A 16675-nucleotide genomic window follows, 5' to 3' on the forward strand; every position below is an offset into this window, starting at 1 on the left:
GTTTTACAATTTGGTTTTTTGCTTTAATTAGTAAAATTGAAATATCTATCAACTTTGGTGGCTTCCATTTAAGTCTACGTTTTTCGATGATAAGCTGATATTTCATAACTTACTTTTACCACTTTCATATGCTTTATACCACTTCGTTTTTTTTTTTTTAGAAGGAGTACCGAACAAACGGGTAGAGGAGAACCGCTTGCACATAAATGTGAACATTTCATCTCCGTTGTAAATGTAGCATCACGAGCATTTTCTCCTCTACTGGAATCAGCAACGCATGGAGAAGAATATAAATAGTAGCAGGGGAAGCATCAGAATTTGTAACGAAAAAATGCAACAGCTGCGCGAATGTATGTAGATGAAACGGAAAAATTGTTGGTGCAACTATACACACGTAAAGCTGCTTTTGTGCTGCACAAATCCATGCGAGGGTTGTGTACAGTAAAATGCAGGCAGCAGGGCGAGGAAAGAGGAAGAATGGTATTTTTCGAAATCGCACACAAAGTTGCCAGAATAAACGATGTGGCTGACTGAGAACAGTCTTTTTGAGAAAATAAAAGCCATTTCGCTGGTCAAAATTTCATTGTCTACATATGTACTGTTTAACTAAAAGCAAAATTCATGGCTTTGAGAGGTCCACATACGTATATATAAATTACTAGCGAAAGAATTGTGAAATGAATATCATTTGTAAAAAATGCCCCTTTAGAGGTATAAATTTATAATTTTAAATAATACATAGAAAAATCGATAAAAGCGTCGATATTTTTGCTGCATAAGTTTTCTACAAAACAAGGATTTGAAGTATAATAAAGCTCTTGGCTTAAATTTATACCTTAAATAATGCTCCGAATATTAATTTCTAACTCCTTTTGACCTGAGCCAGTATACAAAAAGTCAAATAAAATGATCGAAGTGGATTGACCAAATGTTCCTTCCAATTAGGTGACGATTTAAAATGTTGTTTAGCGTGCTGCATTGTCCTTCCAGAACCACTTACCCTTTAAGTGAATGAATTTATTGCGACAAACCGAAAAATTTTCGCATTATCTGTATGTCGCTTTCACCTTTGAAGTTGATGTTGACTCTACGTATGGTTTTAAAAAGTTCGGACCAATAATGCCCTTGACATGCAAACCACAACATACGGTAACTTTTTAGAGATTTAAAAAAAATCTGGACAATAATTTTGCCCACACAAAAAGTAATTAATTGAGACTTTTAAAAAGTAATTTTAAAGCATTAAGCTATATAAACTAGAGGATTAAAAAATTATTGAAATCATAATAAATCAGGAGTTTTATACGCTAAAAATTGGCTACTCCGCAGCGTTCTTAAAATTATTTAACGATTAGCGCTGAAATTTGTACTACAAAAACTGTATCGAGAAGTTACAAGACCGTTATAATCAGTAATTCGCCTTAACAGAAGCTATGTTAAAGTAAAATATCAAATTTTTCCTTTTCAAATCTATTTTCCTTTAAACTGGTACCAGCTTCCATTTTGTCCGTTCATATTTTTTTTGAAGCTCAGCTAATATTCTGGTTAAGAACAGAATATATAATTCTCCAATATATTGAATAAATAACTAGATTATTAGAGTTGTTAAGTGAAATGAATAAAATCGATTTAATTACTAACCATTGCACACTACAGGAGCAACCAGATGTAAATGAGTGCTATAAATGCATAATGTTGTTTCATTAAAAACTTTTTCTGATGATATTGCGCGGATTATTGGAATAATCCATTACTACTAAGTGAAAATGTCAATTTAAATTGTTTTAAATGCCTACAGCAGGATGATATTTACCCATTTTTGTGTTTCTTTCTTCCGGTTGGACCAAAAATATTTATCAACTTGATAAATTTTTTAAAATGTTTTTTTTATTATTTTTTTAATGCATACAAACTATAAAAATCAAATGGCAAAGCTGGCCAGTCAAACGTATTTTCTTTTGTGTTATAATAATAAATCTCATATAAGCAATTATATAATATAAATGAGTTAATTTTTTTTTGCAAAGGCGGCCGTCATAGTAACAATTTATTTAATTAAACCACACAGTTTATATTTCCAACAAAATCGGCTCGACAACAATTGTTAACAAAAGCGTTACCGAATTAGATTTAACTCCCAAACACTTTTACAGTTGGGTGTGTGAGTGTGCATGGTATTATATTTGTCCAATCCAATTACACCTACGTACATGGCGTATGAGTAACCTCAGCGTTGCCAATAGGTTACATGCACGTCTTTTGATCTCACAAAGCACAAGCACGTGCTCGGTCCGAGAATAGCGGATTAACAAAACTACTCTATACTTGGTTTTGTTGACTTTATGGGTTTTCTCCGCAGGAGTGTTCTAAGTTCGTATTTGCTCCCTGTGTAGTTGTACTAACTTACTTACATGCATACATATGTGCGCTCTAAATTTTCGATGCCGTATTTTTGAAAGTAGAAAGCTTCTACCATTAAGCACATAGTATGTGTTTCTTTAGTGTTGGTTACAGCATGACCATACTAGCAATTAGCCAAGGTTAAGTGCTGCAAGCAAGAAAATATTTGTATTTCGACAACCCATTTGTCATACAAATAAATATTATATTGTTTAAATGAAAATTAAAATTTAACGTTATTTAATTTCGGCTATAAAATTTCTAATAATTCCATTAATACGGGGGCTGCTATATATATTCTGGCCTAGGGCAACACTAAGTGTTGCCAGGTGCAATCTGACATTTCCATTGGAAAGTTTGACATATTTTAGCATAACATCACTCAGAACGTTTTGTCATTTAATCGTGAATTGTTTTATCTACAGGGAATTAAAAAATTCATGTCGGCCAAAAAATGCAATTAACTCGTGAACATTTTCGTGCGATCATTTTTCAAAACTTTTGACGTGGATTATCACGGCAAGAGTGCATCGATGAACTAAAATCTTTGTATGGCTATGAAGCACCATCCTATTGCACTGCGAAAAACTGGTACAACGAATTCAATCGTGGCCGACGCTCGCTCAAAGACGAATTCCGTGAAGATCGTCCAAAAACAGCCGTTGTGCCAGAAAACATCGATGCCGTACGTGAACTGATAATGTAAAACCGTCATGTAACACGCCTTCAGATAGAGGCATGCCTATGCATTTCTCCCACCAGCATACATTCGATAATGCATGAACACCTGGCCGTAAAAAAAGTTTGTTCTCGTTGGATCCCGCACAATTTGACAATCGCTCAAAAAAAGGCTCGTGTAGATTGGTGTAAAGAGATGCTGAAAAAATACGATCGCGGTGCTTCAAAAGACGTTTATAAGATCGTCACAGGTGACGAATCATGGATCTATGCGTATGAGCCCGAAACAAAACAGCAATCGACAAAAAAATATAAAAAAAAAAACAAAAAAAACCCTTTTCGTTGATAAATATGCCTATTTACATTATTAGGCCAGAAATATATATAGCAACCTACGTAAAATGAATTAAGGCAAATATATAAACCTACCATTGAACTTTTGAATTATATTGCTTTAATTCTAATATATTATGCTAAGATATATTGTTCATTATTAGCCTTAATAAGTAAAAAGTCAACTAACAAATGGAAAAATGTTCGTTTTGAAAAATTGTACATAATTTACAATTTAACGATTTTTTAAGAAACTTTCAAAATATTTGTTTTAAAATTTCATTGTGATTAAAAATATTAAACTTTTTGCTTTACATTTACTGTTGACTTCTATGAAGAACTGCTATCTATCCAGAAATCTCAAATTCACTTTAGACACTGTTGGCAATAACTTGCTTACTTGAAAAAGGTATAAGCTTTAGAAAAATTGTATTAATTATCTGACGTTCTTGACGTTTTTGTAAAAGATAATCTGTGAACTTTTTTGTTTTAAAAATAACGATCAGAACTTACCGATTACATGACATGTCATACAAAGACCTGGATTTTTTCGGAGGTGAATGCACTACTAAAAATTTAAAGACGTTGCATTTTTAAGAGCAACAATGAGGAAATATCCACTGAAGTACGGAAAGAACTGCTTATTGTCCCGAAAAAGTAGAATTCTTTCATGATAATAATATGCATATATTTCAAAAATTGGATTGAATTGGGTAAGAACTTATTTTAGTCCCCTATACCTAGTTTAAAGATTTTCGAGCTTCCGGGTGACTTTATACCACATATAACGTTCAATATATGAGTTACCTTATTGAAATTGAGAGAAAGTGTTTTTCAAATAGTAGTGTATTTAATGAAAATAACGCTGTAACCTTTTTATTTGGATAAAAACTGAAACTTCAGAGGGCGTTTGCAATAAAAAATCAATTTGGTAAATAACGGACACGTTAATGTAGAGGACATGTAAGTATATATTATATTAATCCGCATATCCTCAAATGCAGTTCAAAAAACAATTACAAGACATTTTCGTCTGAAATATCTGGTGTTAAACGCAAGTAATTTGCTAACTATTAAATTTCCAAAGTTCGAACGGATAACCGCAAACCAAACTTCACATCGGTGCCATTTATTCTGTTAACTGAACGCAAACATTGACAATGATTTTCAGCAGATGTAATTGAATTTTCATGCGCACATATCTAGATGGAGATAGAAACATATCGCACATATATGTATATGTTTTTAATGTTATGTTACCGAATGGACAGTTTAAAATACATTTCTTTAATTAACATTGAAAATTGGAATTTAATTAATTTCCCTTTCATAGGATGAACATCACGCATAGTTTACGTAAGAAATTTTTGGTAAGAAGTTATATATTGACTAGGGGTGCCGCGACCTATGAAAAGAAATATGCAATATTCACTAAACTCATATTCAAACTTGTTTTTTCAAATTGCAATTTTAAATTTATTTATTTATATTAATATTATTCATACATTTGCTTTAATTTTAATTTTTTTCTTAATTATAGAATTTGGAATATAGCGTAATAGCAGATCTCATTAGAGTTCAACTATTTGGTTAAAATTGTAATTTTGTCTTACCAATTTACTAGGAAGAGAGGTCAATTGAAAGACGAAGAGATAGGCACAACATTACTCGAGCAAATTGATTGCTACAGGAAATGAAGTTGCTCATCCGCCATGGCATGCTATATTTTACTGGACTATGATACAAATGTATTAAGAATAATGACAAAAAAAAGTTATATAAGCTCTTTTATTTATTAATGGTTTCGCAAAGTTTAGTTGAGAAGTTGTATAAAAATTTGAAAGATCGTTCTATGTTAGCTACTGGATTTTCAAATAGGAATGATTAATGATTTCTAAGTGCCGTTTGGGCCATTTTTAATATGGCGTGATCTGTAAATTTATTAAACAAAACAATCGTTCTTCAATTGCAAATTTCGTGCGCCTTCGACATTTTATGATCGCAATAGTCGTTCATCTGTGCTCACTGTTCCTAGAATCGTAGAAAATTTTTAGTGTAAATTTTCTTTACATAATGTTCAAGTTCCAATAAGACAAAAAACCGCCCGATGTAACTGCATGGTGTCATTCAAGCAAGTGTTTCTGAAGACCGCAATTAGTCGATTTTAAAACATTTTAAAGAATTGGGACTGTCTTAAACCAAAACTTGGCGAATTTTGAGAAAGTATTTGGGCTTGCATCCATATAAATTGTTCTCATTAAAGAGCTGAAACGACTCGACCACCGTAAACGTCGTGAATTTGCTGACTTTGCCTTAGAACAACTTGAAAACGTAAATGATTTTTTTAAGGAAATCATCTTCTCCGATGAGGCTCACTTTCAACTGAGTGGTGCGGTTAATAAACAATACTGTTAACTTTGGTGCGAAGAAAATATACAAATTATTCATGCATAACCATTATATTTACCTAAATGGACGGTTTTGTGGAGTTTTTGGTCTGATAAAATTACCGGTCAGTACTTTTTTCGAAATGAAGATAATGACACCGGCAATAGAGGACGGTATGGATCTATGATAACAAATTTTTTATGGCCACAATTGGAAGAAGTTGTTTTTGATAGCACTTGGTTTCAAAAAGCTGGGGTTACGTGCCACAAAGCACGTGCAAAAACCCAATTATAGAGGGAAAAGTTTGAAGACTCGATTATTTCAAGAAATATTGAATAACATTGAATGGCCCCCAATTTGTTGTAATTTAACGCCATAACACTACTTCTTGAGGGGTAATTTGAAGTCATTGGTCTTTAGCAATTAACCAGACGAGCAAACTTTAAAAGTCAATGTGGAACGTTATATTCATCACATGCGATATGATTTAGTGGACGAAGTACTAAAAGTAAAATTGGGTTCATCGAAGTCGTTCCTGCATAAGATTTCGTGGAGGCAATTGGAATGATGTTATATTCAAAACTTAATGGTATGAGTTGTACTTAAAATTAGTGTATACAATTTCAGAGCGATATGTCAAAAATTGAGGAACTAGTTCGCAAAGACGCACAGACCAACGAACATAGCTAAATCGCCTCAATTCGTCAGGCTTGTATATATGTATGTATATATTTTGAATGGTCTCCTACGTTTCTCTCTGGTTATTACACATTTCGTAGAAACTTAATAAACCCTCCTAATATATTTCAAAGCTGTGAAAGACTTTTGCTCATCCTAATTCATACATATTCTGATAGATGTTCAACTTTACGTACATATATCAACAAAAGTGGCATATACATAAATACATGTTTAAGAGAATTCTTAACTTCCTTCCTATTTTCGTCTTTACATGAATATCAATCAATTAGGCGACAGGAAGGCTGACATTTGTAGAGGATAGGCGTGGGAACAATCTGCCACAATTCCCTTTAGCACACACATCCTGCTTGCCAAACTGACATGGTAACTTCAGCACAACAGACCGTTGATTAGTCACCTACGTGAGCTGTGGCCTTCTTAGTAACTTGGCTCATACTAGTGTGACTTTTGGCGCAACAACTTAGCTGGAGATTAGCCCATGGCAAAATGTTGTTTCTAGGCAACTATGTGTCACTTAGCCGTTGTTATCCTTGACATAATAATGAGAGGTGTTCTTTATTCAACTAACGGTAATTGGCAAACACTTGGCGCTATAGACACTGTTTATATTATGGAAATCAAGAATATTTTTTTTTTATCGTTGAGTATATTAGTATATACTAAATTAAAACAGAGTATGTAACATAAATTCATATATGATAATAATAACTTATTTTTCTCTCTTTGTTAGTTTTAGTATCGTATTTGAAAATCTAAACGAATACACAATGATTTTTTATAATTATTTATTGGGTGTATTATAGTTAAATATTATTGTTGTCATTACACGTAAAAAAAGGTACGATGTCCATGATTGCGGCCGCAATTTCGATCTAAAACAAAAATTTCAAAAAGATCAAAAATTAATCTGTTGGAAAGTCGCTATCACGCTATCGAAGGTTTTTGAAATTTATAAAAATATTTCAAGTATGCTTTAAAGTATGCCACTGTAGACTTAAAATTGTCCAAATCCAAAAAGAACTGTTCAAGACTCCAGGTACCGAATATGAGGGCCCCAGTATCTACAGTCTACTACTTTTGAAAGAAAATATCGGTCAATGCTTGAGATATACAAGGTGTGTTCCAAAGTAAACAGGACTTAAAAAAAAAACAACTAATGGTTTTATTTTATTCAAAATAGTTTCCTTCTGCTTCGAACGAGTGTTTTAGCTCGTTGGCTAGTATGGCTGCCATTATGCTGGTGCAAGCCTTCTGAATGGCTTCTACATCTGCATAACGCTTTTTTTTCATGGGCAAATGCATTTCTCCGAAAAGGACGAAGTCGCACGGTGCCATATCAGGTGAATACGGTGAGTAGTTAATGCTTAAAATGTGATTTTTGGTCAAATAATCGGTCACAATGATGTCCTTCGAATGTTGGATTCTGAGCAATGTTTGGTCGTCCATCAATTTGTGCGGAACAAACCGTGCAGCCCAAATGTTCGATCAAAATGCGATAAATCGATGTTTTGCAGATGTTCAATTCCATTTCCATGAATTTCAATGATGATTTCGGCAGATTTTTGATGAACGTACAGTTTTGATGGAATTTCCGGTGATCACGGATTTTGATTGGCCCACATGTTGATCGTCATTTATGTCCTCACGACCACTTTGAAAACGTTGAAACCACTCGTGCATTCTGCTACGGGAAAGACAATCATCGCCATAAACTTGTTTCATCAATTGAAATGTTTCGGTAAAAGTTTTACCGAATTTAAAAAGAAATTTAATGTTGGCTCTTGGTTCGAAGCTTATTTTCGCACCAATAACATAAACATACTGACATTTAAATCGCTTTACTTCCAATCAATGAAATGCCATGAAATTCTCACTGGACAATCGATAAAGATAGCACATTCTAACGCACCAGTCATAGACACATAGATGGCGTCACCAGGGGGCGCTAGATGCAAAAAGTCCTGTTTACTTTGGAATGCACCTTTAAATAAGATGGTACGCCATTGCTGAGACACCTTAACATTGTTAAAATAAAGTTTAAAGACCTACTTCCATCTTAGACGCATTAGTAGTATATACTTGTATGTATGCCTGAGCTATTAGTATGAGTGTAGTTGAAAGTACTTAGGCGCATACACATCTACATATAGCACAAGTAATATGGTGAAAGTTGCTACTTGTAGGAGCATCGAACGAGCACAGAGCTGTTACGCCTTTATTTACATTTGCTCGTTTCACAACATAAGACTTAATTTACAAAAATCCACTGCGACAATAACAACTTGAGTTGAATACAAAAGCCGTTGCGGGGCATCGCCCTGTTGGTGATTTCGTGCGATTTAGACACATCACGCGAAAATCGGAAACACGAAAAATATTCGCCAGCTATTTCTTAAAGTATCTTGATTTTGTTGGCAGAGAAGACAAAAATAGAAAAAAGTGGACCGTTGAGATCTGGGTATGAGTGTCTTTTTTGCCGCCGTTTATTTAAATGCTGTTTAGAAAGATATATACGCTATTTGTGAATGGCGAATATTCCCTGCTGTGTAAGTATAGAATTTCTTAATTTTTTTTGTAAATAAATAAAAGTCGAGTTCTTCGGAAAAAATATACCTATATACATTTTATTTAACATAGTTAAGAAACATTTTAGTAACATGATGGAAATTAAATATTTTCTATGTTTTTTGCGGAAATCGTTTCTGTTGTCAGTTTAATGAATTTATGCTAATACAAAGCTTCTTTGTCTAGAATAAGTTAGTTGTAGACAACTTGAAGCGATCACATGATCTATATTAATGCATTTTGGTCTGTTATTAGAATCGAAAAAGCGCTTTGAAGACTTGGCTACCACGTATGTTTATTAGATATTCCCTACCAATGGTAAGCATTTGAGTTCAGGGTTGTGATATTCGTTGATGTCGTTGAACCAGTGCTAACACCAACAACAATGTCAGCCTTAAAATCCAGCGCAGAAGGTGCTACTTCGGACTGAGTAGGCAATTGAGAAGTAAAGACCTCGCTCGATGAACAAAGTCTAAATTCTACAAGTCACTCATGATCTCCATCCTGCTGTATGGCTCAGAGATATGGACGATGACAACATCTGATATTCTAAGGAAACAAAGATTTATGGTCCTTTGCGCATTTTCAACGGCGAATACCGCAGTCGAAGGAATAGTTAGCTCTATGAGATATAAGGCGACATTGACATAGTTTAGCTAATTGAGGACAGCGGCTACGTTGGCTAGGATATGCCATTCGAGTGGGTGAAAACGCTCCAGCTCTGAAAGTACTCGACGTAGTACCCGCCAGTGGAAGCAGCGTAAGACTTCCACTCCGTTGAAAAAACCAAGTGGAGAAGGACGTGGCTACATTTTGAATATGCAATTGACGCCAAACTACGGCTGGAGCGCCGTTGCAGACTCGGCTATAACCATATATATAGAAGACGTAGGCATATAGAATAATATTTAAAAATAATAACTTATTTTAAATTGTACATTCTAATTTAATTTAGTTAACACTTATATATTCAGCTTGATAACGAGGAACACTAAACCAAAAAACTCTTTTAAACATACATATCGTTCATTTTCATATTATAGCCACTGTAAATAGCGCCAAGTGTTTACCTATAAATACCATTAGTTGAATAAATAACTCAACACATTTCGATGTCAAGAATAGCACCGGCTAAGTAACACACAGTTATCTGGCAAGTGAACAACATTTTACCATGGTCAATCTCCAACTAAGTTGTTGTGTTACAAGTCACACCAATATGAAGCAAGTTACTAAGAAGGCCATAGCTCACGTAGCTGTTGTGTTGAAGATACTTAACCCATGCCAGTGGGGTAAACAGGATATTTGTGTTAAAGGGAATTATCGAAGATTGGTTGACAATATTCCTAGCCAATGCTAGGCTTCCGGTCGTTCAATTGATTGATACTTGTAACAAGAGGAAGGAAGGAAGTTAAGAATGCAATTATATATATATGTATGTACATACTATATGTATATGTCGATAATGCCACTTTTGTTGCGAGTACATAAGTATGTTTATAAAAATTGAAACAAAATCGGTAAAAGCACAAAATCTTACGTGAGTGTTTTCTGGAGCAAAAATTGGCGGTTGACAAATTTCAAGCACGCAACAGCTTAACTTTTGCATCACTCTTTACGGGCATACCATAAATAGGTACATAATTATATATGTACCTATAAATACAACGTAAAATAATTTTTTTTATTAAAACAAGCATAGCGTTTGAATTCTTTAGAACACAAGTTTTTACATTGCCATGCCATTAAATACATTACATTCTCGAAAAAATAATAGGTTGTCAAAAAAGTCTTGCGGTATTTTGGCTAGTTGGCGCTGAAAGCGCGTAGTTCTAGTTTTATTCGTCGCATCGGGTCATGCTATACCTTTTTGGAAAGCTCATTTCGCGCGCTAACACGTGTCTGATTGATTGTCGTTTCTTTCAAGTCGTTCGTAAGTTATAGCGACGCAAACATGGAGCAAAATAAAGAGAAAATACGGCATATTTTACAGTACTACTACGATAAAGGCAAAAATGCATCTCAAGCCGCCAATAAAATTTGTGCAGTTTATGGACCCGATACAGTTTCCATTTCCACCGCACAACGATGGTTTCAACGTTTTCGTTCTGGTGTAGAGGTGGTCGAAGATGCGCCACGCTCTGGAAGGCCTGTCGTCGAAAATTGCGATAAAATCGCTGAATTGGTCGAAAGAGACCGGCATAGTAGCAGCCGTAGCATCGGTCAAGAGCTGGGCATGAGTCATCAAAAATTCATTTCAATTTCAATAAAAAAAATTCAATAAAAATACCTCAAGACTTGTTTGACAACCCATTATATCTAAGCGGAATTTTTTAAATTCAAAAATTCGTATATTTGAAAGTTTGAAGCTTATTGCTTTACCATAAATTGTAGTTTGGCTCACCCTATTATGTGTGTATATATTTCCAAGTGTTGTTGTGCTCGTAGTGTCAATAAAATAAAATATTCATTGCGGCAAATTCTAATTTATTGTAATTTGATTATTTTTATCTTAAGTTAAATACATCAATTTAAGGAAGCATTAAATAACAGCACGTGAATGCAGACACTTGCACAAATATACATATAAATAGGATTGGTGTGAATTCCAAATATTTTAATATTTATTGCCTTTGATTTCCTATGAGGTTTCTTTTCCATGGTTTAGGTATAATAATTTGGGAATTTTCTTTTGGCTTGGTTTCGATCTTCCAATTAAGACAGTCCTTCAAATTGGCTAACTCGTTGGTTGAATTTGAAAATTTGCTGAAACGTATGATATTTCCTCGTACCTTATGTTATTCTTATAGCTATAACAAAACCCTCTGCCATGTTGAAATTTTTATGGGAAGCTTTTTCATGGCAGCAATACACTTGGAGATTCATATTAGAAAACACTCTTTTAAAGTTTAGCGCCGAGATATTTTTAGATCGCGAATACCGTTTTTACTATCTATACTCATGCATGTGTTCTTTTTAGAAATTTCAAAGTTATAATTATCCAAATATATATGCCATACAATAGAAGTTGTTTTAAATAAAATGGGTACTTATATTTTTAGTTTGGATCAATTGGTTTAATACTATTTCAAATTCATAAACTGCTTTAAAAACCAACCTTTATTAAATAATTTCATAAATAAAAAATCTTTTACTATTTTTAATTTTTTTTGTACTAATAATTTTAATCATTATTCATTAATACATTTGCACAGTCCAGTAAAATATAGCATGCCATGGCGGCTGAGCAACCTTATTTCCTGTAGCGATCAATTTGCTTGAGTAATGTAGTGCCTGTCTCTTCATCTTTCAATTGACCTCCGTTACGATAAAAGCAATGAAATCTACTCTAAATGGGGTTTTAATTGGACCCATTGGATTAACATTCTCGTTGCGCTATATTCCGCCACTGAATAAATTTTTTCAATAGCGTCAATTAAGAACGTATGGAGATGTAATTGAAAAAGGAACTAAGCAATTACATTTAAACGTCTCGTTCGTACGTGGATATTGATTTCTAGCTGTTGTCGCACCTACCTACTATAATTCTAAGCTACGCAGGAATTTACATAGAAGATGCCTGGTATTTATAAAGGTACTGTAGGAAGGAACAGACAGTTTTTATAAATATGATTGAAATATATGGATTTTGATTTACAATTTGCAATATTGAAGAAATTAGACAAGAATGAGTTTAGATAGTTTTCTGTTCATTCCATTATCTGTTTAGGTAAGGTCCTTCGGCAAATTGTTAAAATTTTCTGAAATAAAAAAAAAAAACAAGAAAAAACGTTACCTTCGGTTGCACCGAGGCTAAATACCCTTCAGAGGTGCATTTCTGTTAGTAACTATGTGTTCAGTTTGTATGGAAGCTATATGCTATAGTAATCCGTTCTGAACAAGTTTTTTAGAGATTACATTGTTGCCTTAAAAATAATCTATACCAAATTTCGTGAATATATCTTGTCAAATGTGAAAGTTTTCCATACAAGCATTTGATTCCGATCGTTCAGTTTGTATGGCAGCTATATGTTATAGTGGTCCGATATCGGCCGTTTCGACAAATGAGCAGTTTCTTGAAGAGAAAATGACGTTTGCAAAATTTCAAAACGAAATCCTAAAAACTGAGGGACTAGATGGTATATATACACAGACAGACAGACGGGCAGACGGACATGGCCGAATCGACTCAGCTCGACATACTGATCATTTATATATATACTTTATAGGGTCTCCGACAATTCCTTCTGGGTGTTACAAACTTCGTGACAAACTTAATATACCCTGTTCAGGGTATAATAAGAAAAACTTATTTATCTCAAATAATTGATTTTTTTGGATTTAGTATTAAATTTATTTCAGTATTATGCGAAAATGTACCATGAATATTGTATAATTATATATTTAAAAGGTTTAAAACTCTTATTCAACAGAATTAACTTGAATATGAATTTTGGGAACATTGCAGTGCGTTTTCAAGCATACTAATATTTATATTAACTCTATTCACAATATGAGTATGAACTCAAACAAGTAAGGAAGTGCTTAGTTCGGGTGCAACCGATTACTCTCTGCATATTATACTCTTGCAACTTGGAAGAATCAAAGCCTCGAAACTACTTTAAGGTGCAAGGTGCAATCATATAGAGAAAGTCAGCCGAATATTGAAAATTCTGATAAATATTAGTTATATAGGGGCTAGGCCAAGTTTTCGCTCAAATTTTAGGCACAAATACACCCCGAAGTTCGATATTCGTTTTGTTAAGTAAATGGGGGCTATTCGTCTGATTAAACAAATTTTTGACATACAGACATACCATTATAAGAGAAGGATTATCACTTAATTTCTGTTATATATTTCACACATTGACCGGCATTTTCGATCAAAAGTGAACTATAGGTACCGGGGTCTAAATATGCGGTACTTAGGGGCTTGAATAGTTGTATTGGATTTAAAGAATTTCTGGGCATAACGCCTTACGAAAAGACAAACAGTCAAACGGATTTCAACTTTTCTCGTCACCCTGATGTTTTGTACATATATAACCCTATATCTAACTCGATTCGTTTTAGGTGATACGAACAACCGTTAGATAAACAAAACTATAATACTCTGCTGACACTGGTTGCAAGAGTATAAAAATTATTGTACAAAGCTATTCAAACTGATTTATCATTGACGTATTAGTGTAAGTTGAATTCAGTGGTTCCTCTATTAATTTTAGTTTCAGTTTTCAATGTATCAATATCTTAATTCAATTATAGCTGACATAAATGGCAGCCAGGCGATGTTTGGTTTGGGATCGATCCATATAAGTTAGATGATGTATAGAATCGTAAGCAGAGAGAATCTTATATATAAAAATGAAACGCGTTTTTTGTATGTTCGCGCATTAAGCCCGAACCCCAGCACGGAAACACGTGAAAATTTGCACGGGTATTCCTTTAGTACTGGAGAAGCACCCTTGATTTCGCCATTTATGTTTATATTTATAACTTAAGAACGACTAAACCGATTTGGCTAATTGGTGATGAGGTAGCTTGGAACCGCGGGACGGGCACTGGCTACTTTCTATCGTCTTATGTTAAAAGTAACAACAATTCATAAATAAAAAAAATTATATTTCAAAACATAAGCATGTGTTCAATATTCATGTAAGAAACATTTAAACTTTTTTTTCTTCAAAAATACAAAATAAAATCAAACAGCCACTGGCAGGGTGCTGCTCTACTCCTGCACTGTTATTCACTATAACAAGCAGCATATATATGTGTAGAGACTGTGAAGATATTGTTACATCATACATATTTATGTATGTACTATTCCTTAAATGATCGTCACAGTGTGGTACTACGAAAAATTACGGATTTTCGCGATTTTTTTCAATGATGAAGTTAACTAATCAGTCCGACTTTTTGTATAATTAGATAAGTCCATGACGAATACAGAATGATTTTTTTATTTTTATCTACTGAGTTTACAATAGGTAAATAAATGGTTGAAATGACACTTAAAAACAGAAAAGGTCCTGTTCGATGTTCGCGATTGTACGCGCAATTTTGGTCCAAAGCAAAAATTTCAAAAAGATTATTAAGCTGTAGGAAAGTCGCTATCGCGCTTGGAAAATCTTTTTTTTTTTTGAAATTAGACAAAATGGCGGCGGTTTGAACAGAAATGATCGACAAAAATAGGTTTAAAAAAATATAAAAACTTCCGCAGCGCGATAGCGAATTACGTTAAAAATTTTCTTCACTCTGTTTTTTTCTACAATAAACGCTGTAGCGACCGTAATAATTTGAATTTCGATTTCAAATTTTGAAAGAATGTTTATTATATTGTAGAGCATCCGTTAATGCAACAATATATTTCTCGAACTTTTCACTCTGAGACGATCCCTTAAGTGATTTACGAAGTCAATAAAATATGCAGATTTCCAATTTAAATATTCCATTATATTGCTATAAGGATAAATGATATCCTTGACAACAGGAAGCGAGCAGAGCCACGGGTTTAGACTAGTAAACACTAGCTTTGAAAGTTGTATGCAAGTTTGCAGAAGGATTAGTCTGTCTTTTATGTCAACTAAATCTTTACTTTTCCTTTAAATGGATGAAAAGAAGCAACTTACCTTAGAATAGTATTTTAGAAATTCAGTAAAATAATTCAATAGTTCAATACTAGTTACATAAATTTACTCAATTCACTTTATTAATGGACTTATTAGAATTTTTATAGCCAAAAGAAAATAAGCTTATGTGAATTGTAATTTTCAATTAAACAATATAATTTTTATTTGTATGTCAAATAGGTTGTAAAGATACAAATAATTTCTTGCTTGCCACTCTTAACCTCTACTATTTGCTAGTATGGTCGTGCTGGAACCAACAATAAAGTAGGGCGTATATGCCTAAGGCGGAAAGCTTTCTGCTTTCAAAATTACAGTACCGAAAAATTTTGAACGCACACTTTGGCTTTCATATTAATATCGAAAAATATGTCAATGTTGTCAGATCAACGAAAATTGGGATTGTACAAAACCATACTGGGATTGTTCTGATAATAATACGACTGAGTCGATTTCAAGAAATGTATTGAACCAATCAAATTCAATTAAAATTCTTTAAAAACTTTCAAAAAAGGCTCCTTCTGCGTCGGTGCAGCGCTGCCAGCGCGATTTCCAAGCATTGAAGTCGTCAGGGAAGGTATTCTCCGGCCTTGGTTAGGTAGCTGTTCACAAGAAAGGCGGTGTGAGCCGGGGCGTTGTCGCGGTGCAACTTCCAATCGGCTGCGGTGTCTTGTCGGACCCGATTGACCCTTCGTTTGAGTCTCTTGAGGACTTCCACGTAAAACTTGTCGTTGACGGTTTGTTCAGTAGGAAAAAATTCATGGTGAACGATGCCTTTGATGTCAAAAAGGACAATGAGCATCGTTTTCACTTTGCATTTGCTCATTCTTTCCTTTTTTGGGCGAGGAGACGCCGGCGTGTGCCACTTGGAAGATTGCCTCTTTGTCTTGCGATGATACTCAAAGATCCATGACTCGTCACCTGTGATTACGTTGTCCAAAAATTGGGGGTCACTTTCACACATGTTCAATTTTTTTTTTTAC

The 16675-nt window shown here is 33.9% G+C and overlaps 1 protein-coding gene across 2 annotated transcripts in view; it reads left to right on the plus strand.

Moving 5' to 3' along the window:
* LOC120777860 overlaps window positions 1-627 on the plus strand; it is a 44471-nt gene extending 43844 nt beyond the window's left edge. The window contains exon 8 of one of the 2 annotated variants that reach the window (XR_005705547.1): window positions 162-243. Coding sequence is in view for 1 of the 2 variants with exons in the window: in XM_040109406.1 (XP_039965340.1) it covers window positions 162-232 (71 nt within the window). In the remaining variant the exon portion in view is untranslated. Of the gene's footprint in view, window positions 1-161 lie in introns of both variants that reach the window. The other variant, XM_040109406.1, reaches the window with a different exon arrangement.
* The last annotated feature ends 16048 nt before the right edge of the window (window positions 628-16675 follow it).

Source organism: Bactrocera tryoni, chromosome 5, assembly GCF_016617805.1.
Source record: "Bactrocera tryoni isolate S06 chromosome 5, CSIRO_BtryS06_freeze2, whole genome shotgun sequence".
NCBI lineage: Eukaryota > Metazoa > Arthropoda > Insecta > Diptera > Tephritidae > Bactrocera > Bactrocera tryoni.